The sequence below is a fragment of the Thunnus maccoyii genome, chromosome 23 (assembly GCF_910596095.1).
Source record: "Thunnus maccoyii chromosome 23, fThuMac1.1, whole genome shotgun sequence".
NCBI lineage: Eukaryota > Metazoa > Chordata > Actinopteri > Scombriformes > Scombridae > Thunnus > Thunnus maccoyii.
The window spans coordinates 16,560,029-16,586,895 of NC_056555.1; the positions used below are offsets into that span (position 1 = coordinate 16,560,029).

The 26,867-nt window shown below is 38.9% G+C and overlaps 1 protein-coding gene across 2 annotated transcripts in view; it reads left to right on the forward strand.

Annotated features, from left to right (window-relative positions):
* apaf1 (apoptotic peptidase activating factor 1) overlaps positions 1-10,560 on the forward strand; it is a 48,084-nt gene extending 37,524 nt beyond the window's left edge. For both annotated transcript variants that reach the window (XM_042403121.1, XM_042403122.1), the window contains one exon: positions 9,969-10,560. In XM_042403121.1, the coding sequence (XP_042259055.1) occupies positions 9,969-10,115 (147 nt within the window). In that variant the 3' untranslated portion in view covers positions 10,116-10,560. The remainder of the gene's footprint in view (positions 1-9,968) is intronic.
* Positions 10,561-26,867: the final 16,307 nt, after the last annotated feature.

The following is a 26,867-nucleotide window of genomic DNA, read 5'->3' on the forward strand; positions in this document are numbered from 1 at the left end:
CTGGTGAAATATTTATCTGTCTCTGGGAGGCAGTTGTTTCCTGTGTGTTGCTCATTAAGCTGGGGTTAATTGTCTCTCTGGCTGGAGATGAAGGGCCATTGTGTGTGAAAATCACACTGAGATGAAATGAGGGAAAGCGGAGATGGGAGATCAGTGATAGAGGATGAGGTGGAGGGAGAAGAAGATGGTGTATGCATTATAAAATGCATGGATACACACACATAGTGACTTACTTTCTCTTAATCTCTCTTTCTCTACTTTTTCTTTACAATTATTGTCGTAAACTCTCTTTGTCTTACTCATTTTCTTCTTCTTCTTACTGTCTTATTGTGTCTAGATCATGATCCAAATATAGAAGAATTTTACAACCAAATACAATGCAACTTGAATAAATTTTAGTATTCTACATATATGCTTCCAGCTTCCAAGTTTATTACATTTGTGTGAGAAGTTTTGAGACTCAGATCCACAAAGTTCATGCTGCATTCAAGTGCTGGTGGAAAACTCCACCCTTTCTGTGGAATTTCCATGAAGGGAACGTTGTTTTCTCTCCAAAATATTAAAGTATTTCATCCTCATTTCGATGTTTGCAGGGAAAATGCGCTCTTAAGGGTGTGCCTGTGTTTATATAAGAATAAAGAGTATAAAATGAGCACCATTATTCCAAAACCCTAATGGGAAAAAATGCTCTGGTCACCAATAAAGCATTTTATTGTCTTGATCTGCACCCACGTTTTGGAAAAAGCACTGTTATTACCAAATTACTTAAAGCCAAATCTTTCTCTTAATTCGCATAAACCAGCGTGAAAGAGCCCTTACTGAGTACTTTGTCTTATTTCTCATCATCAATTCTTTTTCTCACTCACTTGCTATTTTTTTCTCCCTTTTTATATTTCTGTATCGCTTTTTCCCCAGTTCCCCCTTTCCCCATCAGCTCATTTTTTTCCACTTTCTCCTTTGATGCCTCTTGTTCTCTCTGTTATGATTTCTCTTTCTAATGTTTCCTTTTTATGGATTTGTGTCTTGCTGTGCGCCGTAAGGTTTGACAGACAAAAAGAGAGAGGTGTGTGAAAGGGGAAATAAGACGCTAACAATGGACAGAGGAAGAATCCATCTAATCCAAGGATGTAATATCTCTCTTTTCCTCCTGTTTTCCTTTCCGTACGGTCCATATTCATTTCAGTTTCCTTGCTTTTTTTCCCCCTTCTTTCCGTGTCACATCTGTGATTAACAAAGAGTAGCCAGTGGAAATAAAGAAAGGCAAGTGAGAGAAAGTGAAGAAAGAAAGATGGTGTGAGAGAGAGAGAGAGAGAGAGAGAGAGAGATGTGTAGAGGATTGTCTGAGCATCAATATTTCAGTGGACGGAACCTTGGATGAATAATTCAACTTCAGTGTCACACTGTTTCCCACTCCGCAAGACTCTTGGCCTGGTCTCTCACACACACACACACACACACACACATACACACACCCTTGTTTTTTCTCTCTGAAAATGAAGGTGGCCTTACAAAATCGCCTGAATCTACTCCAGCTGGTGTCCCCTTCTTTCTTTAATCTCCCTCCCCTCCTCCCTCCGTCCATTGTGTGCATCCTGCCGGCTGTAGAGTCTTTATGATTTTTTATAAAAGTGTAGAGACGGTATCTACTCCCCCTGGACTGTATCAGAGCTATTTATGTAGGAGGAAGATAAATTACTTCCCTCCACCTCTCCGCTGAAAGACGCAACTGTGCGCTAGCCCACACCGAGCATTGCAAGAACACACATGGACAGGTATTTCTGTTATGTAAGCGATGTTGACTTTCCCTCAGGTAGCCTGAATAAGCAGACCTATTTAGCTTCGCAAGAGCTAGCGGTGAGGGCCTGTCGGAGCGGATTTGCTGCTCATATGCCGGTAGAAGAAATGAAATCAGGGTTCCTCACACTCGCACGGCAGCTATCCGGGCTTTCCCAGATGTGATTTTGACCCGTGTGTGTGTGTGTGTGTGTGTATGTGAGTGTGACACTGAGAGGGAGCTTATCTGGAAATGCAGAAGGGTGTGGCTTTATAGATAAGGGTTCAGCGGCCCCTCTTGTTTTCTATCATCATGTTTTCACTTAAGTAGGTGACATTTGTGTCCACTCTCAAACCCCCATCCTTCTGCTCTCTTTGTGCTCGAGTCATTAACATTCTTAAAATACAATGAATGAAAAAACAGGCTCATGAATTGCAGCCCTTTTCACCCAATGTTGTCTCAAAGCATAACAATTAACTGATAAATAGTTTGGATTTTGGACTCGTGGTCAGACGAAGACGTTTGATGACATCACCTGTTTTAAAGACCAAAGAAAGTCTATTTACTAAATGTAAACATAAGGAAAAGCACATTCTCACATTAGCGAGCCTGGAACCATCAAATATTGTTTTTTTATTTGCTTGAAAAGTGACTTAAACGATTAATCAGTCATCAGCTTTATTGTTGCAGCTCTACTTCTCAAACTCGTGGTTGAAATCAATATCATGATATTAATTGAGATAAAAGGTTCATTTTTGACTTTTGAAACCGTAGTTAAATAAAAGCTCTCCACAAGGTCCAGTCTCCCTCAGCAGATGGAGTTCACTCAGTTGTCATGGAGATGTTCAAATTTTCATGTTTTTTAATGCACTTAAGAGATTCTCGTCCATGTCGGATTAAAAGTTGAGACTGAAAACTCGTTCTTGACCTCGGGAACAAAACAATCCTCCGCTTTGACGGATTTTTAGATCAGCTGCTGAAGGATTTTTATAGAGTCACCTTCGTGTCTTACTAATAGATACCTGATAATAGATACCTTGCTGCATGACACAGCTCCATCATGTTACCATCAGGCTTTATGTTGCTATTAGTCTTTTTTTCTGCTGGCTTTGTATTATTTTTTAGAGATCACCCGTTGATTATTTTTAAAGATGCACTGATCGAAAACGGCCATGACCGGTGACTGGCCCTGATCAGTCTCATATGTTCGACTTTGCTACTATGGTTCACGTCGCACACACATCGGCAGCTGCAGCACAAACAGCACAACCACACAGAAAACAACGGAAAGAAAATCTTTCTTTCTTATTAAAGTCTTACAAAGACAGAAAATTGGAATCGGCAAGAATCATTATTATTATTGTTATTATTATTATTAGACAATAACTTGCTTTGTCAGCTTCAAATTAAAAATTCAAACTACATCACTTGGTAAAACAATAACATTACATTTAACTGATGGTCAGTAAACAATAGTAGTGAATTATCTCCCACCGCTGCTCACCATGTTTTCATCTGGTGTAAATTTAATAAGGCGAGTCAGTAAAGAACACTGGCTGTTTAATGGAATAATCTCCATTACATTTATAACCTACATTCACTGTATGAACATTAGATTGGAATCTACACACTTGATTTAAGAGTGTGTCATTTTCATGCTAATGCACTCATGTCATTTCTCAATATATTTCCAATTAGTCCCACCTGTGTGTGTATGTGCATGTGCGTGTGTGTGTCTACCTTGCATTAGTATTCATGCGATGTACAGATGAACGTTGCCTCAAACCCGTTTTCCAGCCATCCTTCCGGTTAATATCAGCAGCCTCGGCTTAGAAGGAGATGAGGATGCTGTGCTGGACCTTTTGGAAACATTTGCGGCCGCAGTAAAGAAAACTCAAGGCGGTCACACAAATACACACATACTCACCTCTACAGTAAACATGCCCAGGTGTATTATCTTCTCACCAACAGCTCAGAAATACACACATAGAGTCATTTAGCTTCCATGCGCATCGCTAGCACTCCCATAAATCAATGGTCCCACAGTGATGGTGTTGATATCAGCACATCAGCCATCTGCTCTGAGGATATGGGAACTCTGTGTCACACACAAAACACCGCTACATATTCCCATAAGAGAGACCAAACCCTTAAGGATAGACAAGGACCTCGCGTGTCGCTGTTGTTATGATAAATGTGTAATGTGTTTTGCAGCATCTTTACATTTTTAATCTGCCATCCTTTTGTTTAATGCAGCTTTCCCCTCGTATGTATGTGTGCTATCTTTACCTTATTCCCATGCGCACCTTCATTTTCCATCTTACCCTTCTTCTCTCTGTCGCCAACCAAAGAAACTTCTGTCTCCATCGCATGCAAATGCATAAATATGCATGCCATCCAGTCTAGTCAAGTCACCGTCCTCTGGTGTAAATGATTCAACATAGTGATTTTCTGGCCTTTTTTCTTCCTCCCCACCCCCCCACCACCCTCCGTCCTCATAGTGAATCCAGTCTCACTCTGAAGCTAACATCATTTTCACACTTTTCCATCCACACACACAGCTCCTTCCATCCTTCCCGCCATCAAGACAGGCGACTCGTTTAAACATTTATTCTGTGCCGTCTCTTTTTTTTTTTCCTCCATACATTGCATCTCTCTGCTAATCCTTTTTTTATAACCAGCTGGAGTTATGGAGTGTTTTTCCATGTCTTGTTTTTCTATTTTGTTGTGGAGTTTCATCATTCGTCTGTTCCTCTTGTTTGTCATGGGATTCATTCGTTGTTGTTGTTCGACTCTACTTGTTCTGTCTGTCTCTCTCTCTCTCTCTCTCTCTCTCTCGTCTGTTTCACTCTGTCTGCTTGGATGTTTATTTCTGCATTCGTACATAAATGTGTGTGTGTGTGTGTGCGTGCGCAACCATCTAAGTATTATTTCTTTGTTGGAGCTGTCAGTGCTTTGGCAGGCGGCAGCCATCTTTCCTTCCATTCAGATGCAATTACACTTTAACCGTGTCTCATTCCATCCTCTGGTATCTGCTCTGCTCTCCTTGTTCACCCCCCACCCCCGACCTTTTTTATCGATCCCACCTTTATCTTGTCTATCTTTCTTCATCCAGCCACACATCTCTCCCTTTCTCTTCATCTCTTGACAAAACAATCCAGATTCAATCGTTAATGAGTGATCTATTAAAAAAAAAAAAAAAAAAAAAAGAGCATATGTTGCAGCGATCGATGATCTGTGTGATTTACCCTCCTCACCTTCTTTCATAAAGACTAACAGAAGAAGACACGGTGAAAGTGTTTAATGTGGCTGACATGATCGTTCTGTGACTTTGAAAAGTTCTTTGCTAAAACCGCAGGTGGAAACCTCCTACTTCTACTTTTTTACACCGTCTTAGTACTTAATGTTAGTTTCCCTGATGTTAGTGGCACAGGGTGTTAAAGGACGGGCACACAGTTTTTCAAGTCTGTCTTAAAACAATAGTCAGGTGCCCATATAAAGCAGGTTTTGCTCACTATAATCATTCCTCCTTTTCAGACTGACCATTAGAAGATAATATGGTTACAATCTAAGTGATGGGAGATAAAATCCACCGTCCTAATTTTCAGCAAAAATGTATTTAAAAGTTCTGAATCTGAAGGTAATATAAGGCTTCAGCCATCTGAGTCGGTCAGATTAAGTGGACATTTTCCACAGTTTAGATCTTTTTAGTAAAAAAAATCCGTCTTTGTGTCTTAACAGTGTTCAGTGTCCTGTTCAGCTGCAGTGGAAGGATTGTAATAAAAAGAGGGTATTTGAAAATAAAAAGACAGTAACTTTGAATGATATTGAATTGATTTGACTAATTTGAAAGGTTGACACACTGAAAGTGCATTATGAAGGGATCTCTTAACGGCCAGTATGAAAAGGAAGAATGATTACAACAAGAAGAAACATGTGCTAAAGTTCATTTGGGCACCTGACTTGTTTTGGGCCAGACTTTAAAAACTTAAATGCTCGCCAGTAATCTGGTCTTTGTTATATGATTGTGGGGTCAACTTGTCTGGAAAGACCATTTCTGCAGGGTCCACTGGTAAAACGGTGAACCAATAGCATTTTAGATGTGGATGGACATCAAAACTCTATATAAATCTAATTATATTCATATGTTCAGAATGTATGCTTTCTTAGCTTGCAGTGAAACGTGTGACTTCTGCTCTAGCTCATGTGAACACGAGCTTCACCGCGAAGCTGTTTTGCATCTGTTTCCCATCCAGTGTGATCAAATACCTCATGCAGTCCAGTAATCTTCAGAGGATTATATTAAATACCGCACAAACAATGATTTATTATGTTTGGGTTTGTGACTCAGTCTGTATGTTAAACGTATGTACCCTGTAGAAACATGAAATTAATTAGCTTGACTAAATGTCATGTTCACTCATGTCATATTTAGCCTCGAGGCCAGCTGCAGATAACATAACATAGTATAGCTCCGTTGATCATGTAAACATCACAAGATTTATCATGGTATGCATAAGCATGAAAAAATAAGCAAAACTCATTATTTTTAAATAAATGCATGCAGAGAGTCTATATCAATAAAGTGTTTTTCTTATGTTACTTTGTACAATGTTTCCTGTCTGATTCCAGTTGAAAAGCCAGAGCACAGACGTATGAGGAGAAAAGCTGAGAGTTATATCTTTGCACAGTGAATTATTAATAATTGTAGGTCGCAGGCCTCTGACTCTTACAGTTATCTAAAGCCTTCTTCACACAGGACAATTATACAGGTTTATTGTTGGATCTGACCTGTGTTAAGATGTCAGACCAGGAAAGAGAGTATTAAAATAAGTGAGCCATGACCCATCTCATGGGCTAAAAATACAGCGGGAGGAAAAAAAAGCCAGACTTGACCCGCTCTTTGTTGCGTGTATATCCGGTCAAACATTTGTTAAAACCATCTCTCATCGCAACGAATTTTTCATCCAGGAGTCTGGCAGTCAATCAACAGCTGAGGAAGAAAAATCAGCGCATACTTAAAGTTGATTAGCTGAAGAAAAAACATATGGAGTAACAATAATAAGACATTTATTATTGGAAAGGGAAAGTAAGGAAAAACAAATCAATGGATCTGTTAGAGACTGTAAAATGAGCTCAAACCGAACTATTCAATCACAGGTTAGCTGTCAAAACTGTCAGCGTGCTGGAAAACATGTTGAATCTGCATCGTGAACTGCTTAGTCTTAAAGCGGTATCGCACAGCAAACCGCAGGATAGAGGTTATTATTTCAGAGAAGTCTTTGTTCATGTCGATTCCTCTGTCCCAGTTCACTCTTCAAATAACTAAAGCAGACTTGTTTCTTTTAAAGCCCAAAATCTTGTTTTTAGGGACTTTCTTCCAGGTCAATTTTTCTACCATTTTTTTTAATGTAAATTTAATAGAACTTATTATGTTTTGATCTTTTGTCTTTTCACTCAGAAGTGATTATTTGTTGTGACAAGGATTCCACAAAGCAGCCGCATTTTGAGGCAAGCAAGTGTGTGTGTGTGTGTGTGTGCGTGTGTGTGTTTGTTATGATGGTAACAGTGGAGAACGTCCAATCAGTGGAATAAGGGCCAACCCCCTGCAGCAACAGAAATATACTGGGCCATTTTTCAGGAAACACACACACACACACACACACTGCAATATATCTAGCCTTCATAGAATTACCCTTTGAGGGGGGAAAAAATGAAGAGAAGCTAAGTTAGCACACCTACACAGACAGCGTGCTTCGATGCCATATCGGGGAAAATGCAAATGAGCTCCCCTTAATGCTGTTGAAGTGTGTGTGATAAATGGTGTGTGTGTGTGTGTGTGTGTGTGTGTGTGTGTGTGTGTGTGTGTTGGGATTGTTCTGTAATCTAGACATCTGTTGCCGCCACCTCTTATGTTTCAGTCTGTCTGTCCGCCTGTCTGTTGAGAGACTGAGGAGTTGGCCTGCTTTCTTTTCCAAACACACACACACACACACACACACACACACACACAATAACTAAAGCTTTTGAGCAGAAACATACTACGCTACCGAAGCTTTAATTTATTAATTTTGGCGCATGTTGTCTTTTATTCAGATGGAAAAGGTACAATTTTGATGTGTAGTAATAATGGTTATTATTGTCAAAGTTTAATGTACACACACACACAGACACAAACACACACCCGTGCTAGGCTATAAATGATTGACTGGATGCGCCTTTGATGATTCATCCCAGTGAGAATGGAGCTTCAATGGAAAATGTCAACTTTAAACCGAGATTAAACGGAATCACTTAGGAAAGCTGCAGGGGAATATGTGTGTGTGTGTGCATCTATATCTGTGTGTTTTGGGAAGCCTGTGGTTTTGTGTGTGTGTGTGTGTGTGTGTGTGTGTGTGAGCAGATGTGTGTACAACAGAGGGTTCATGTGTGAGTCTGCTAATATACTATTTAATTCATCTTAAATAGTCAATATAAAGCTCTGATTCATATCAAAGCTAGTGCAGACTACACCACGCTGGCCATGATTTAACTGTCCTAAACACATTTTTCAGATCCAAGAATTTTTGAGAGACTAAACACCTTCCAGTTGGTATGAATTCTTTACTCCAGCATGTCATATTGGGCCATCTATTTTTCATCTATCTACAATTGTGACCGACGACAGTTTTCAAACATGCTTGATTTTATTGTAGTGAAAAACAAGATACTCTTATAGTCGGAGCACTTGAGAAGGGAGATGAGCATTATACGATAAGAGAGCAACTTCTCATGCATGTTTTTGGTTAAATATCACAATTATTCTCTAATGTTAATAATAGTAACAATCCATTTTATTGATATATATCGCTTTTAAAGGCACTCAGAGACGTTTTACATAGATGACCAAATTGGCAAAAAGAAGTTACACACAACAACAACAAAGCATCAGTAAAGACACAATAGGAAAGACACTGTTAAAAGTAGAAAACAAATGCAGTAAAAGAATAAAAGACAAAAGACATGCTCTTATTTATAAGTATGGGACAAAGAGTTGAGCATTTTCTTCATTCGTGGATGTCTCACCTGGAATAATCTTGTTATTTGTACACCTCATCTGAAATCAGTTGTGTAGTTTGTGCAGTCCCGTGTCAACCTGACGAGTGTCTGGTACAAAGAAAAGTTTTATAGTGTGAGCAGTACAACAACTCTGTGATTTCTGAGAATATCTTGGAGTCTGTCCCACTCTATTTTAAACCTTCACTGGTATAATAAACCACTTCTTACATTGGCAAAACTCTCAAAAGTAGAAAGTAGAAGAGGATAAACATGCAACAACATGCTAACACAATAACTAGGCTAAATAGACCATAATCCCTGTTATTAAAGTTATGAGGATATTTTGTGCCAAAATTGACGACCATTAAATATGTTCAAAGAATAGTTAGAGTTTTATTTAATCTGTACAAAGATGGAAAAGTGTAGATAAAGTAAAAACAACAAGTTGTGGTTTTAGGGGTAGTTAGTTATATGCCAGATTTTTGCTTGAGTGGGAGCAGGGACTTCCTGTCTCCACTGGTTGCCTGGCAACCTCACAGTGACAAGACTGCAGGTTTTTGTACGGATTATATAAACAACATATAACATGTTAATTAGTGAGTTTAAGAGGTGATGGGTGGCGTTTTTTTGTTGCATTTTGACAGAGCCAGGCTAGCTGTTTCCCCGTTTATGCTAAGCTAAGCTAACTAGCTCCAGATTCAAATAGAGCAGACGTGATGGTGGTATCAATCTGCTCATTGAACTGGCAGCAAGAAATCAAATAAGCATATTTCCTAAAATGTCAAACTATTCCTTTAAGATATGCGAATGTGTCAGATTCATTATTTTTCAGAGAGAAGATCTGACACATTTCAAAGCCAGAAAGTTCAATGTTTTGATCTCTTGAGTGAGCACAGTGTCTGCCTGTGTCTGTCATTTTCTACTGACAAGCTCACTGAGCGTGTACACAGTTTCTTCAGTTCAGTTCAGTTCACTTCAGACTTTATTAAGGACACAGCTCATCGGGGGTCCGTAGCACAATAAAATACAAAGAAGAAGAAGAAAGAGAAAAACATGGCTTGGGATTATTTTCCTTTCCCAGGTATTCTGCAACAGTTTTTTTCTTTAAGGAGCCTGAAGCGTTCCAGTAATTGTTCTCTCTCTGTCTCTTGGCCAGTGGTGGGACGTGGAGAAAGGCGAAGCCCTGCAGACCTTCTATCCGACAGGAAGCGCTTTGAAGAGGATCCACGTGTCGTCCGACTTCTCCACCTTCGTCACCATCGACAACATCGGCATCCTCTACATCCTCCAGAGGGTCGCATGATGATGACATTACTGTCCAAAAAAAAGGAGAAAAAACCAAAACACAACCATCCAACGTGACACTACGTTTTCTTACAAAAACTACAGTGTTACAGACTTACATTACAGGTTTGGGTACATTAAGAATGCTTGCAGAAGGCTAATCTACGAGCTACAGCATCCTCAAGCCAAACGCACGCTTCTCAGATATACAGTTAGCATTTCTGCTGCAATTTTTTAGCAGTTTGCAGCATTAAAACAGAGCATTAGGGTCAGCTGGCCCTGCTAACTTGACTAGTTTACACCATCTTTAAATAAGGACCACTGTAGCAACCATCAATTTACCTACCAGCTTGAGTGATAATGCACCAGACTAAGAATTGCGATCTCATACTCACTGCATTTACATGGTTTTGTACATAACAAAGCAGAATCTCCTGTAAAAGGAAGAACAGGTACTTCAAAAAGAAACAAGTTTACTTCAAAGAGAGCCAGCATTCCTTACGATCAGCTCCCCTCAAGCAGATCTTTTCAATCATTAAAACCTGATAAAGAGGTTAAGATCAACTTGCATGAGTTAAAATGTGAATAATAAATCTATACGTGTTGGGGCTGAACGTTATTGCATGAGATGTGAGAGATTTTCCACTTTGCTGTATGTAATAGATATAAGCTAACGTGCACATCCGCTGATCCTTTAGAAGTCATGAAGTGCATTAGACTTGTTTATTCTGTGATGTGTGTTTTGAACCATCTTTTTTTTTTTTAATGTTTATGTTTTCACGGCTGCATTTTGCTCCAGGTTAAAGCCTCTTTGTCTTTTAGTATGAACAGTTCTGGGACTTTTCACTGCAGCCTTATTCTGAATGAGAATACTGCCGATAATAGAGGGTGTATGTGTGTTTTGTGTACATGGGTTTCGCCTACTCAGTCCACCAGCATACACAGACTGTACTTCTGGTGCACTTTGATAAACATTAAAAATTGATAGTATGATTAAGTTTTAATGATTAAACATTTAAAATTGAATCCAAGCCTTTTGAAAGCCTGTAAGACTGTTTGTACTTTGGAACTATTTGTACTTTTAAACTTGAATCAAAGATAAATGTTTTCTACAACAACAACAACAACAAAAAAAATCACAGTATGTGATTTAAAATTTAAAACCAAATTTCTACGTCATTTTTTAAAAACTCAATATTCCTCTTTACATATATTTTTATCTGTGCATTGTCTTACTACTGAGCCAATTCCTGTTCTGAGCACTTTGAAGCAAGAGGTACAATCTTTTCACATGATGCTTTAATTAACGCAGCTTTGTCCAGACGCTACAAATGTATCCTTCCTCTGATTTGATGAGACAGCTGAGTACTTATTCTCAAGTGCCCCCTTTACATGCTGTAATCTATCAAACCCATTCATAGCAGTGGGGGATAATAAGCACATAGAGACAATAAATGAATAAAAATAAGGATGCATTTCAACATTTCTGAACAATGCTTTTCCCCTGATTGGTGCTTTAAAGTCTGCATCAATTCAATCAACACATTTCCTTCCTGTGAGGAAATATTGATGTCTGCTCAGGATGTATTGATACTGTTAAATATTACGGTGCAATGTGAGTGTAATTTATAAGAAAATTAAACTACACACGCTATGATTTCTTGTGTCTGTCTTGATTTAAACTTTCCTTCCGATTATTGATTCATTTCCTGCTTGATGATGCTGTCTTGAGCGTAACGACCGAGGAATCTATGAATCTATCGGTCCTGTTTTTACTCTTCTCTTCTCTCTTCCTCTAGTGTTTTAGTTGTTGACTCAAAACTGGTCTTAAAACTCCACAAACTGTCTGTCACCTTCAGTCCTCACTCCAAATATCACCCAGTGACTGAGAAAATGTATTCGCGCCTGATACGAAGTGAATGAAAGTCATCCTTGTTCTCGGGACAAATAAGTTACGTGAAGCTTAATGACCTGCTGAACAAGATCAAAATGAGATTTTGTAAAGAATATATTTAGAAAAGGTGGAAAATGAGGTGTCATGATACTTATTGAAAGTAGGTTAAACTGTCTGGAGACACATTTTTATTTCATTCTAACATTGTACAGAGCACCACAGTGTGAGGAGTATTCTGTACAACAGCGAAATAGACACGGCTCAGATATAACATCCCGTCCCAGTTCAGTGATTAGAGAGATAAAACCCCTTGTACTCTGTTCTTATCTCCTTAATTTGTTCCACTCTTTACTCTGTTCTTATCTCCCTAATTTGTTCTACTCTTTGAACCACTTAGCTATTTACAGTAGCTGACAAAAATACCTGCTTATTCTTTTTGGGCAGACAAACATATTGTCCTACTGTTTTGTTTTGTTTGTCTAAATATATCTGTGAACCACAATGTTAGTTGTATCAGTTCAGCTCTTTACAGACAAAAAGCAAACAAAGTAAATTTTGGGAAGCAGGTGCGAATAAATCACAAAATCTGGACCAATCGAATGCATTTGTCAGCTGCAGTTCTCAGTATTTAATACAGATTTCCATATGTGTTGGCTTTAAAATGAAGAATATATAGCTTTCTTCCTTAGATTAGACACAACAGGTGCAACCGCTACTGTATTTGTCTCACAGATTCTCATATATCATATATGCTGACAGAGAGTGCGGACTGTAATCCATGATGACAAGCAGTGTTAACATTTACTGAGTCAGTGTGGCTGACCTCGCTAAGTCTCTCTTAACAACAAATTTGGTTTTTCACAAGTTACACCTTGTGTGATTTTTATTATATTTATTTGAGCCTTCTTCTTCAATATTTATTTCTCTCAAGAATATATTTTTGTCAAATGCATCTATAGCTGAGTCATCAGTTGTATAATTTCTAAAAAATGTAGTGCAAAGCATCAAAAATCACTGTGTATTCTTTTGAGGTAACTAACCAAAAACTATAGAAGAAACTCATTACAGGTTAGTAAGTGAAAAGGCCATAAGTTTGTTCACAGAATAATAAATAGGTATGAGTTAAGACGGAAATCCTTACAATGATTCCTTCTGAAGTGTCTCTCTGAAAAGAGAAAAACACATGGAACGAGCTTCCAGAAGATGTAGTACGGGCTCCTGCGGTTAACTCTTTTAAAAATAGACTGGATAAGTTCTGGTCAACAAAGGATATCTTGTATAATTATGATGCTGATTTGTGATTATTTGTGAAATGATTGTTATTTTAAACATGTAGCCTATTTTGTGGTATTGTTTCATTGTATGGTTTAATTGTTTTGAGTTGTAGAGTCTGGTGTGGAGGATTTATATCCTGTACCAGAAAATGTTCCATAAATTTTCCATAAAGTGACGTTTCGCATTAAAGACTTGTTCAACTATTGATACCATTATCAAATAATCTTTATAGAATAGAAATTTATTCTTGTATTAAATATTATTTTTATTTAAAATGCATAGCTCCACATACTCATGCTATCACTCTCCCCGCCGCAGGATGGCGCTGCTGCACAGTCACACCGTTTACTGATGGCGGCTAATAGCGATGGCGGGCTAACGTTAAACTAATCAACTAAGTTGGTGGAAAACACACTCGTTGGTAAAATACAAAAAAGCAAACAAACCAAGAAACCGAAAACTACAGTAAAACCGAGGAGAATGATAAAAACACATATTTTGAGGCAACTCGGAGTTGACAACAGGGAGGCGGTAAAGTCGCTGCTACACTGAAGCTCATATTGATGCTAACTGAGCTAACGCTAGCCCACAGGCTAACAACACCGGGATGAGCTGAGTTTATCATTTGAAGAATGGATCAAATGAATTCAGTCTGGCTGCTTTTTCAAAGAGGAAGGAAAGGAAAAAAGACACGAACCGGTTTAAGGTAAGACAGCTTTCTTCTTTACTCTATTTAATGATTATTAGTGCTGTTTTTACTGGTCTGCTAATGTCAGGACGCTAAAGTTAGCTCAGTTTCCGATTAGGGGTTAAGGGGAAGGTTAATGTAAATAATGCCATTTAGCAGCTGATTCTCTGTTTTTGCACTACTTACACTTGTGAAAAAGTGTTAGACATCGTAACAAAAACCTGATTAAACCCACTTTCAGATTTGTGAAACCTTTATTTTCCTTATGAGGGCGATTTCACTGTTTTTCTTTCCATCCAGACCAGGTCCAGATCAAAAACCACAATATTTAGACTTGTTATATCTGGACTAGTTTGACAAGGAGACTGCAGAGATTGTTTAAAAGTCTAAGTATAGTGGTTTTTGATCTGGATCTGCTCTAATGTGATTTGGAGGGAGAAATATCAGTGAAATCAGCCTTTTTTCTGTTTTCTGTAGAATAAAGGTTTCACTTATATGAAACTGTGTTTTAATGTCTCTCTAGAGTCTCCTTAGTGATCTAATAGTGGTGTAAGTGGTGCAAAAAAGAGAGAGTCTGTCACTAAATATGATTAATGTTTCCCTTAACTTTTCCCTTAATCCCAAACTGGAACCATAAAGTTAAATTAGTCAGAATTTGCAGGCACCAGTATAATTCAGGTTTGATAAATGTGGCAGTGTTTTGTGGTAATTAGAGGATTTTGTGCTGGTTTCTTGGAGAGTAATTCACAGTGGTGTGCATAGAGGAAGTTGTGGTGTCTCCCAGCAGCTGATGTCAATTTTCCTAATTAAGTCCTGCATTGATGCATACAGGTGCCTGATTGTGAAGCTTTTGCTATGATATTACCAGATGCGTTCTTGCACTTGACATTTGATATGATACGGTTGATTTCTGTGGGCAAACTGCATGAAGTTCATATAGGCTACCAGTGCTGAGGATTAGGAGCTCACCACTGTGTGTTGGCCCACAGGCTTCTGTGTTGTTAATCTGTGGTTAGTGGTGACATCACATCCTCACCCTAAGAGATGGACATTGCAGAAATTAAGAGGATATTTATAAGGTGGACTGTCCAAGTTTCTGTGCCCTGGGGCTATTCACTTTTCCAGCACTTGGGGAAACAACAGACGTGACTTTTTAGCATTTATTAACTCACTCAGTAGTGTGTATTGTACATTTACTGCCAGACTGTGCATTTACCGCTAACCTTTTCCCCTGCTCCGCTCGCATCCACCGTCACTTTCCTGCCGCTCTTTCCCCCTCGCTACGCAAACATACTAAGCACTGCCCTATTCCTAACCGGAGTTACGCTACCGATATTTAGTGTTATTTTAGGCATTAAAAATATTTTTTTGGCCTGTCGGGAGTTCTTGTTGTTACAATTATAGGAGAAACACTGATTCAGTAAACATTCAGTTAACACTCAGTAAACGTTGAGTACAGTTAGACCCAGCAGTCTCCATTAAGTTGGGCGAGTTCATAGTTGTTTTCACAGGTAATTTGTTAGTCTGTCCCTCCCGCCGCAGGAAATAATGGATTAATCCTGGAAAGCTGTTGATGTAGCACTTTTCTCCTTATGAAAGTAACACGGAGATTATTCGACCAATGAGAATTTAGTTGGATGAGAGCATATCAACCAACTAATCGACCAGTCGATCAGAAGACTACAGCTCTACTGTGCACATATGTTTGAAACTGTTTTATTTTATTGTAATGATCTAATAGCCTAAATAGGCCTTACACTTTCTTTAGAAAGTAGTTATAGTGTTTAGGGTTATAGATCCAAGAGTTATTTGAATTATAATGATTATCATGCGGAAATAAGTGTGTTGAACATTGGTGTGTTCTCTAAAAAAATGTACATCAGTTAATAATTTTAATAAACATGGTTTAAGCAGTGAGTGCAGGCATTTAGTAATAAGTCAATATTTTTCAGGAGGACAATTTAAAAGATTTTCTTTTGAGTAAAAGTGTGACATTTTCTATTTTATACATTTATATAAGCTGCAGCTGCAATGATTAGTTGATTGATTCACCGTTTAGTCCATCATCAGAAAATTAATCGGCAGCTATTTTTATAATCAACTAATCGTTTCTGTTATTTTTCAAGCCAAAATGCCAAATATTTGATGGTTCCAGTCTCTCAAATGTGAAGATTTGTCAGTTAATTGAACATCTTAACATTTCACACTGTTAGTCTGACAAAGCAAGAAATTACAAGATATCACAGTGGCCCCTGAGGAATTGTGCCGTTTTTTCCATATTTTAGAACAGTTCATAGACTAAACAATTAATAGATTAATCGAGAAAATTATCAGCAGATTAATGGATCATCAAGTGACTTAATGAATAGACGTTATTGCTGCAGTGAAATCTAGTTAAATATCGGCTTCATCAAATAACTTAAGCCCACCGCAGTCAAAAAAATTCCTGGAGCTGCCACTGGTGAAATGGTTGCAGAATATATAACTTCCCTGTTGAAATTCGACTCAACAGGTGCAGCTCTTATTCCACATATAAATATCCTACATACTGACATCACGCTACTGATTTGCACACAGAGTGGAGGACGGTCCGCTCTGCAGTCCATGATGACAGTCCAAATTTACAGAAGTGACGTGGCTGATGTATGTTTTTTAACACCTCCGTGTCATCACATCCATCAATTGACTTTCGGTAAACTTGTAGCGGCGGGTGAAGGCTGAGATCTAATTCTTAAATGAGATATGTGTGTTAGCAGTGACTGATGAAGCTGTGGTGTGATTCATCAGTTATTAATTTATCAGATGTTTACAATGTGATGACAGATATGTTTGGAGGACTAACATGGGATGTGGTCTTGACCGTCAGTACAGTAGTTATCACATTCAACTTAAGCTAGTAGCTTAGTATCAAGGCTTGTTTAGGGAGTGTTTATGAGGATTCAAGTCACATAACTTGGGCTGGAACCTTATTATTTTCGTTATCGATTAATTTGCTTATTTTTCGTAATCAATCGATGAGTCGTTTGGTCTTGTTTTGTCCTGACCAACAGTCCACAACCCAAAGATATACAGTTTACTGTCATAGAGGACTAAAGAAACCAGAAAATATTCACATTTTAGAAGCTGGAACTAGATAATTTTTGGCATTTTTTTCTTAAAAAATGTCTCCAAACAATGAATCAATTATCAAAATAGTTAGTTATTTATTTTCTGTTGATTGACTAATCGATGAAATGATTAATCGTTGCAGCTCTACACATAACCCACACTATTTTGGGGCAACACACCTTATTTTACGTGTCTGTAATTTCCTAATAATTTCCTGAGAAATTCTCTGGAAAGAACAATGTAATTTGGTACTAATTATAGAGAAAATGGATTTCTCATGCTCCATTTAAACCCAAATAGATATTCATTCATTATTCATTTGTTTTGTGGAAAGATTTGAATATGTATAAATTTCAAATTTATGCATGTTCAGTTGATCTGCTGTGCGCCAGCTGAGTTCAAATAGAGATCCACTGGGCCAAAATCAAACAAGAAAGTAAGACAGTGTCAGAAAAACATAAATTCAGCTTGGCTCTCATGACATCACTACTTGTTTGTCATCTTGAGGATCATCTCTGAACAGTTGTGATAAATCTTGTCCTTTTTATATGAATTTAGAATAACGGATGAGCTCTGTTTTGAACTGTTTTGGCCTCGTTGTGTGGCCAAAACAGGACGACATTACCTACTTATCCTCCGACTGTAAACTTGAAACCATTTGTCTCGGGGTCTTTAGACATTCTGGGCACAGCAGAGCATCATGGCTGCCAGTCAGATTCAGGAACCGGTCCAATCATGGTGCAAGGCTTGGACCAGCCGTTATGACATACTTAATGCAACGTCGCCAGCTGTCCGTCAGACTTCAGCGCTTTCTATTTATATACTTCATTTAGCGGGTGATTTAAAGGCACCGTGTTTTTCTGCTGCACAAGCCTATTTATCCGCTCGTCTATTCTTCAACGAGATATGAACTTGATATTCTCATGATTGGGACAGGGACAGATTTAAGTTGTTTCTTTCAAAACAACTCAGAAATGAAAAAAACACGCCTGGCGGTGGACGTCTGCTGCATGAAGAGTGAACAAAAAAGATTTAGAGGAGGTTTTAGTCATGTTACAGCTAAAAATTACACACATTTGCATAAGAGCAAAGAAGGCTTAGCCCTCTGGCTTTAGCATGCATTTGGCCATGGGCCTCTTCACTAAGTGAGGAAAGAATGAGCGTCTCAAATTGTTTCTAATTTCTTCTTTTTTAGCTGTTACACCTGTGCAGACTGCCCTGCCAAGCTCCGATAATCTAGCCGCGATGCCTTTGCTTCAAGTGTAAATTAAATATATCTGATACCTTGAACCCTTGAAGGCGGGGATTAGTTTCAGGTATCTGGTTTGAAACAGAGCGGATTCATTTGGCTGTGTATTGTGTCTGCTTTAAAAAAAAAAAAAAAAAAAACATTGCTATTCCTCTGAGTGCATATTTGTGTAACAACATCTCTCATGTGGCTTTTTCAGAATTAAAAAAAAACAAAAACTATTGGATTCCACGACTTGTTTCCTCTTCTTCTTTTTTTTTTTGTGTGTGCGTCTCCGTCACCGCGTGCGTTTCCACACCCCGCAGTCTCAACGGGAACGGTAGAAGTTTTTAAAGTCTAGTTGAGGTGTGTGCTAACCTCATTAATTCTCCTCTCTCCTACTTAATTAATCTTTGTCTGCTGCTGAAGTAATTACAGCTATCTGGCTGTCAGAGCGTCTACACACACACACACACACACACGACACCACCACCTTCCCTTCTCGGTTGCAGCTGGGCCAGTGTTTCCTTTCCGCAGTCTCTGATGTCTGTCATACTGTAAAGCGCTAATTCACTGTGGCATGACCATGAGAGGGAGTAAAAGGGAGCAGAGTCTTTTGTCCTTTGAACTCCTTAATAATGTCCGCTTTTTTTTTTAACGTTTCAGGAGTTTAAAAATATTCTACTTTTGCACAAGTGGCTGCAGAATTGTTTACCGTCCCCCCCCAAAAGTGTTTCACAGTGTCCTTTGGTTTCAGATTTAATTTTATTTAGCGTTAATAAATTCTGTCCTCCGACTGAAGGCAGTGAAGGACGCCGGTCCTTTGCTGATTTAATAATGTAAAACTGTTTTCATAGAAAAAAAAGCAAAAAAAAAACAGAAAGCAAAGTCAGATAAAATCAGGAAAGATTGATTGGAAATTGTACCCTGGATAACAGCATCTGCTTTAAAAAGTCATTTTAAAATCCCAGCAGACTAATCAACCTGAGTTATATCAGCAGCGGTGTGTGTTCAGGGGTGTAGGCTAATGTGAGGTTGATATTTAAACCTTTCTAGTTTCCCAGTGAGAGGTCTGCAGTGGCACGTGGACTCCCAGGAGATTTAAAAAGGTTCTGTTTCAAAAGAACTAAGCTCCCCCCTGGCTTTCCGTCTGCTGTCTAAGACTTTCATTTCTGTCTCTCTCTCTCTCTCTCTGCTCTACCTCTTTCCTTTCATTAATTTTTCACTGTTTGGTATTTTTCAAGCTGGTGGCTATGCAACATGCAATTGTGCATACAGATGCAGGGTAGCCAGCCAGCCAAACACACACACACACATCATTTGGAAAAGTGCGGGACAGTGAGTGTGAATACAATCACGGATGTATGTCGCCAGCAGAAAGGTGTCAGCTTGTGTTTTGGGGGGGTGGGAGTGTATGTGTGAGAAAACGAACACAGGTCAATGAAGTATCAAGGTTGCAACTATTCATTTGTTGGGGTTTTTTTGAGAAATTGACTAAAGGGTGACTTATTCTGTGTTTTTTCATTTTGTCAACAAATCCCATGAATTGACTAAAACCAACAATACAATAATCCGTTTCTAAACACTTCTATATAACACACTATATAATTTCACTTTCATAAACACAAAATAATGTCCTGAGACACCTGGACACTGTAGTTTCTAGCAAACGTTACACAAAAAGGAGTAAATGGTGCATTTGTCGGGGGCTATTTCCAGCTTCAGATTAATGCACTTTTTGGCAGCGAGTCCAGCAGCAGGACATCGTCAGTTGTCGGAAACTAGTGAGAAACGCTCATTACAATTTCCCAGAACCTACGATGACATCTTCTGTTTCTTAATATGGAGAAAAGAAGCAAAGCTTTATGTTTTAGAAGCTAAATCTGTGAATCCGTTATCAGAACTGTTGTTGATCGACTAATTGATTAGCTGAGGTAATATTTTCTGCATTCATTTTATATAAAATAATATTTAATGATTAATTTTTGTTCATTAGTCAACATACTGTTAGAATAAGGAACAATTTAAATGAGCAAGGGGTGAAGTCTGGCAAGTGAGGAAACTGAATGAACCGGGCACGGTGTGTGTGTGTGTGTGTGTGTGTGTGTGTGTGTGTGTGTGTGTGTGTGTGTGTGTGTGTGTGTGTGTGTGTGTGTGTGTGTGTTCTACCTGGTACCAGGGCCGGTGACGCCTGCCAACAATAGCTGCTACACTGATTACAGGGCTCTCTCAGCTGCCAGCCCTCAACACACACTCACACAGAAGCACAAGTGTCGTCTCTCTGCTCTCTGACCATCAAATCTCCCAACGCCCCATGAGTACCGGGTCACAACATTATCATTCCCCTGTGTCTTTTGACCCCGTTCTGCTGGTACATCCTCACTCCTTGTGGATATGTGTGTGTATGTCTCTCTCTATCTGTGTGTGTGTGTGTGTGTTATGTTTTTCCTGACCTTGGCCAAACATTAGTTCCTGTTCCTGTCAGCTGTTGGCTCAGCTGCACGCCACCTTTATTGCTTTTCCCCGTCAAGCCAAAGGGCTGCGAGCCAGAACCCGTTCCGCGTTGGGCTGCTTCCCATTTCTCCTTAGCCGCTTCACCTTCCCTCACCCATCTGCCCAGATGGTTTGGGATTTTTTTTTTTTTTGGAGACACAGCCACGGCTATGTCACACACGGAGTGGGGCTGAGAAATGGCAAAACATCTAAACTCTAGTTATTGGTATGTAAATTATCCAGGATGTGAAATAGAGGAATGTAGCGGAAATTCAAATGGAACGGGGTTCAGGAAGAGCAGATGCTCACCTCGTCCTGTAGCTCACCCGGCCAGACCAGCAGCACCCACACTGACACACCACAGGAAGAAAGAGGGGGGAGAGGGGAAAGGAGGAGGAGGGAGAGATGGCTTACCTCTTCTTCATCTGCCCGGCTGGAAGGCATCAATGAACGACAGAGATAAAGCACACACACGAAAAATATTCAGGCTCATATATATAAGCCTTTTTCACTGAAGACGTTTTGACATGTAACAGAAGGAAAAGCACCGGCGCACATAATGAAAATGAATGATGGCTGAATTCTGTTTAGCTGCTTCACTTTCAGGGTCCTGGTATTGTACACGCCGTCTCACTGTCACACTGTTATGGCTTACCGGGACACTTGACGAGAGTAGAGTGATTGTTAATGTTGTCGGTAACACCTGCGCTTTTTCCACTATGACAAGTCAAAATGTTGGTTGTGGGAAAAAGGCTTATTTTTCTCTAAACAAATTAAAGGTCTTCCAGTGTGCTTAATTCAGGAATTTCATACTAAGTTTCAGGTTTTTGTCAATATGAAACAATGTAAAGATTAAACTGGATTGTACGGAAGATCATAGAGGACATACATGTGATTATTTGTCTTGTTTAGTTTCATTGTGAACATAAAATTATTCTTTCATAATATTAAGGCACATGCTTTTTGTTTCCTTCACTGTTTGCAAATCTGATGTTTTTACATCACAGATAATGATGGTGTTAGACGCCACTAAAGGCACAAAAAACACAAGTCTCACAAGGACAACTTGACACTTTGCATGTTGGGTGTTTATAGGAGCGGAGCTGCAATGATTGGTCCATTATTCAGTTAGTCAGACAGAAAATGACAGGAAATTAATGGGCACCTATTTTGATGTTGAATAATTGTTTCAGTCATATTTTAAGCTAAAATGCCCCAAATTCTCTGCTTCTAGATGAAACAGCAGTATCTAACTTCCGTATTGTGACGTATTTCTGAGTGAAACAGGATAGACAGGTGGGACATAATGTTGGGAGGAATTTGATTTGAATGTTGAAAAGTTGGTGTGTCATAATGAATCTTATCTCTGTGCTGCTAAAAGTTGATTGATTGATGAGCCGATCATGATGTTATTGGTTGAAACTGGGTTGGTTCAAGCCTACGTAAGCACACGTCATGTTTTGTTTTACAGGAAGAAAAACATGATTGAATTTTGACATAAGAACACAAAGAAATTGATTTTTTTTGTATTTTTTTGGTATATATTGTTAAATAGTTATACAGTAAGACCAAAGATGTGATCTAAAAGGTTTAAAAAGACATTTTTAATTTCATCTTGACTTCATATGCGTTTCTGTCATATGTGATGGTAAATGGAATATCTTTTTCTATCATTTGAAGACGTCATCTTTGACTGTGAAATCATAAGTCATTCACTATTTTCTGACATTTTTTACACAAAATGATTAATCACCCCCCCCAAAAAAAGCAGATTAATTGAAAATGAAAACCAGTTGCAGCCCTGTACAGGAGTTTAATGTGGGTCAATTGACAGAATAGTAACTGGGCAGACACCATGAACATTATGGCATTGTCATAATTCAGCAGTAATAATGTTGAATATTTTAAAAAATACCTATCCATATTATCCATATTTGGGTACAGCCCTACACAATCTTGATGTAACACACCTTACTTTGTGTACAAAATAATTTGATCAGAAAAATATTTTGGTAATATTTGGCATTGAGAAAAAGTATGTATGAGTATGCGGTCATGAGAAAACTGTTTTTGACAACATGTCAGAGATCATGTAATAGAAAAAATCTACCCTTATCTACCCTTCCCTCAGGATAAATACCTTGTTAAGATGAATATATAGTAGTGAAAAAACATTTCCCATCAAGTAAACACATTGAGTTTTTATTTTAAACTGTTAAATGGCTTCCTAACCAGGCTTTTTTCCTTATTTTGTTTTGTTGAGTGTTGGATAAGGTGTTATGAAATCAGCAGTAAGTAGACATACAGGCTCCACTTATCCAGAGAAGAGGGTTCATTGTCTTGCTCAAGGGCACTTCAACCAGCACGCTGATGATGTGTTTACATATGCTGTTGTTGTTTTGTTTTTTTTTTTCCCAGGGAAAGATTCTGCTTACAAAACAGACTGCAATCATACATTGCACAACATGCTTTTGAGGCAGACAATCAAACTGTCTCGCTTGACAACTCATTTGTCCCCATTGTATCCCTGCTGCCTCTTCAATCACGCAGACTCTGTCACTCATCCAGCCACAATATGGCACCACATGCATTTCACTTCAAGAATTATGAGGCTGGAATCATCCAAACCCTCACAGCAGCAGTTTTTAGGCTGAAGCAAGGTGCTGCTCCCTACAGATAAATCCCAAACACACACACACACACACACACACACACACACACGCACATGAACTACTCCAGACAGAGCTTTATACTTTAATCTGATTTTGTACCCGTGAACAAGATTCGTGGCAACAGGGAAAGTGCAGGTCACCTAAAGTTCAGCAGCAGTTTTAAAAGCCTCTTAAAGTCGAGTGGAGTGACAATCAGTTTTATCTGACCAGCATTATGGTTCAGATGTGCATATTGTATGATGACCAGATTATAAATTCCCCAATACACAATTCCTAATGTTTTACAACATGTGTGTGTGTTGCTAGGGAGAGCTGGACAGAACTGAACTTTAATATAAAATCTGAGCTTTTTTAGCTTCTTCATCATAGTTACATAAAGAGCTTTCATATGCTAAATCAAAACATCTTATATCTAAAAGCAGATGATCTTTAAGTCTCCAAAGGCTGCAGTTATTATCTGTAGAAAATCAAAGGATGAGCGAGTGACAGATCATATTCAGTCATTTTGAAACACACAACAAAGATGAACAGTTTCACTCAAAAATGTTGTGATTGTGAACAAGCTGTAATTCTCAAAAATCCAATTAACTCTTTATTTGTTCATTGGTTCAGTGCACATTAATACACATTGCTGTTAATTAGTAAAAATATGCAGGAAATCCTTGTGCTACATTGTTGGGTGCTAATTAAAATATGCAACATAAAAGCATGCAAAGCAATAAAATGGGGGATATTAAGCAGGACATCCGCTGACAGGCAGAGGCGTTGTTGTTTTAAACTTTTGATTTTGCTTTAAAACCATCATCAGGAGCAGGTTAAGGTGTCATGAATTCAAGGTGTGACATCTGATTGCTCAGTTGCATCAATTAGGCTGGTGATGTCACAGGCATACACTGCTCGTAAGATAAAATATCAACACATACCCGACACCTAAAACTCTCAACATCATTTAAACAACTTTAGTTTCTTAGCAGCTTTTAGACCACGTTCAAGGAAAGTATAAATCTGCAAAGGCACCGGCTTCGGCTACAGAACCGGTGCAATAATTTACTGACTATTGACGCGGAATGGGACACTGTGCCAGTAGCCACAGACTGTTTGTCTGGACTGATTTCTGTGCTGATTTAGTTTGTTCTGTTGGTACTGAATGGGTTTCTGGAACTTATTGCCGGACCTCTTGTAGATCACTAACTGGACATTTTTTACCGTCACGTCTGGCATTTTAGTGCCGTTAAACGGGACATTTTTAAGGCATTTTACTGTTTTTATCCCAAACCGTGATCTTTCCCTAGCAAGTGGTTTTTGTGCCTAAACCCAACCATTTTAACTTAAACCATGGGAAGGATTGGTGTATCACCTGTAAACAAAAATGTTCCTCCATTTTGGAGCAATTTGAAATTAATCACATGATCTTGTGCAATCAATACCAATGTGTGTGTGATAATACCGTACCAACAACACAGAGGAAGCTGTACCATTAGCCACTTCCATCTGCATATGCTTCTTTAAAGGTATACTATGCAGGATTTGTTGGTTGGTGTTTGTAAACACAGCATTCAAAGTTGGCCCCTCCTTTCTGGCTTGACCAGAGTGAGTTGAGAGAGAGAGAGAGAGAGAGAGAGAGAGCAGCGGTGGTCGAACGAGATAGAGAGTGAATGAAGAGAGCGAGCTCCGCTGGAAAGAATAAAGTCGTGAATAAGATAAATTAAACATTATTTTCTGATTGTTTCACGGCGGTTACGTTCTAAAGCACAAATTAACACACCTACCCCTCCGCACAACCCTGCAGGAAGGTGCCACATTGCTGGATTTTGTGTGAGAGAGCTTCATCCTGTCCGCTGTGGCCTCTCTGCTCTGCGCGTGTGTAGCTCAGCCCCGCCCTCGGTCAAGCAGACACACAGACCTGCTGCTCTTCAACACAGAGACACAGAGCAGAACGGAGCAGAGGAGAGAGACGAATACAGCGATGTAACCTGGTTGCTACGCTACCAGTCCCGACCTCACACCCTGCACGTTGTTATTGGCTGGGGGATAAACACCTACTGCCTACAGGTTGACGCCCAGGAACGTCCTGAACACAGCAAAATAATAAGGAAATAAAGGCAGAGGGCAGAGTCGCTGTAGATAAATACACTGCCACACACTTCTAGTGGGTCATAAGTGATGATTGAGAGAGATTACTTTGTATGAGTCTATTGTTTTTTAGGAAATCCTGCATAGTATACCTTTTTTTAATAAGTAAAAATATATGTTAAATAAGACTACATTGCAGTAAATGATCAAGTACTAAAATAAACATGCAACACAGCATACAATACACAGCAAACAACACAAATACAAAATAAAACAAATCAATCTGGTAAGTACACGCTTTCTGATTTTTCATTTTTGGAATAAAAGCTCATGGTGGGGCTGTCGTCATGGGACATTTAATTCTAATTTTTTAGAGAGCTCGATTCAACAGAGCCAAGCTTCTGTTCATGGTGCCATAAGAGACTCATATTGGAGTGACTCCACTGACTGTGGGCACACTGGCGGCTTTCAAGATGACTTGTTATTGATGTCAAAACAAACTCTGGTTCAAACTAGACTGAAATAAGTTTTTTTTTTTTTGCTTTTTTTTTTAAATAGCTGAAGGTGAAACACTGAATCCATCTGAGAAAGCTTTGCAAATCTTCTGTGGAGCTGCTTTTGTCTCTTAGCAGTGTTGCGGTCCAGAGCTTTGGGAGAGCTACTGAGGTTGTTTTGTCGTGCAGACTTGCACTCTTGTCTTCAGTTATATCACATATTATATCACATATTGTGGGCATGTAGAGTGTCTCTGCACCTCTGTAACACTCACAACACGGCTGGCTTCTTTTTATGGTACTGAGTGTTTGTGCTGCTTTTGTCTCGTGTGTCCAGTCTACTGTATTTATTCATTCAATGGGCTTTTTAGAGTATTGATTTTATACGTTAGTCCCACATCCAGATAGAACCCAAGTTCAGAATAAACTAACAGAAGACATAACCAGCAATCAAAAAAAATTATAAGACTGGCAGGAAATGAAATCAAAACGTAGGAGTTTGTCCAAAACACAATAAATCACCTAACATCACCATCACAAGAGCAGATAGTTGGTCATTTTTAACATGGCTTTGTAAGGAAGCCATTATCGTATTTACTTGTGCCAGCGCTCTCGGACCATTTAGCATTAAACATTGGTTGTCCCAAACAATTAGCGCTGCAGCCGCTGAGCTCAAATGAAGGCAGACAGATCTGGAGCAGAGTGACTGGAGCAGGCTGATGAGCTGTGTGGGCTTGTAGTCTGTCTAGCCTCAGGAAGCTTCTGTCTCTGCGTTCGTGCAGTTTATCTCCTCATCTTAAAGTGTGCTTTTTTTAAAAAAAAAAAACAAAAAACATTTGTTCACTC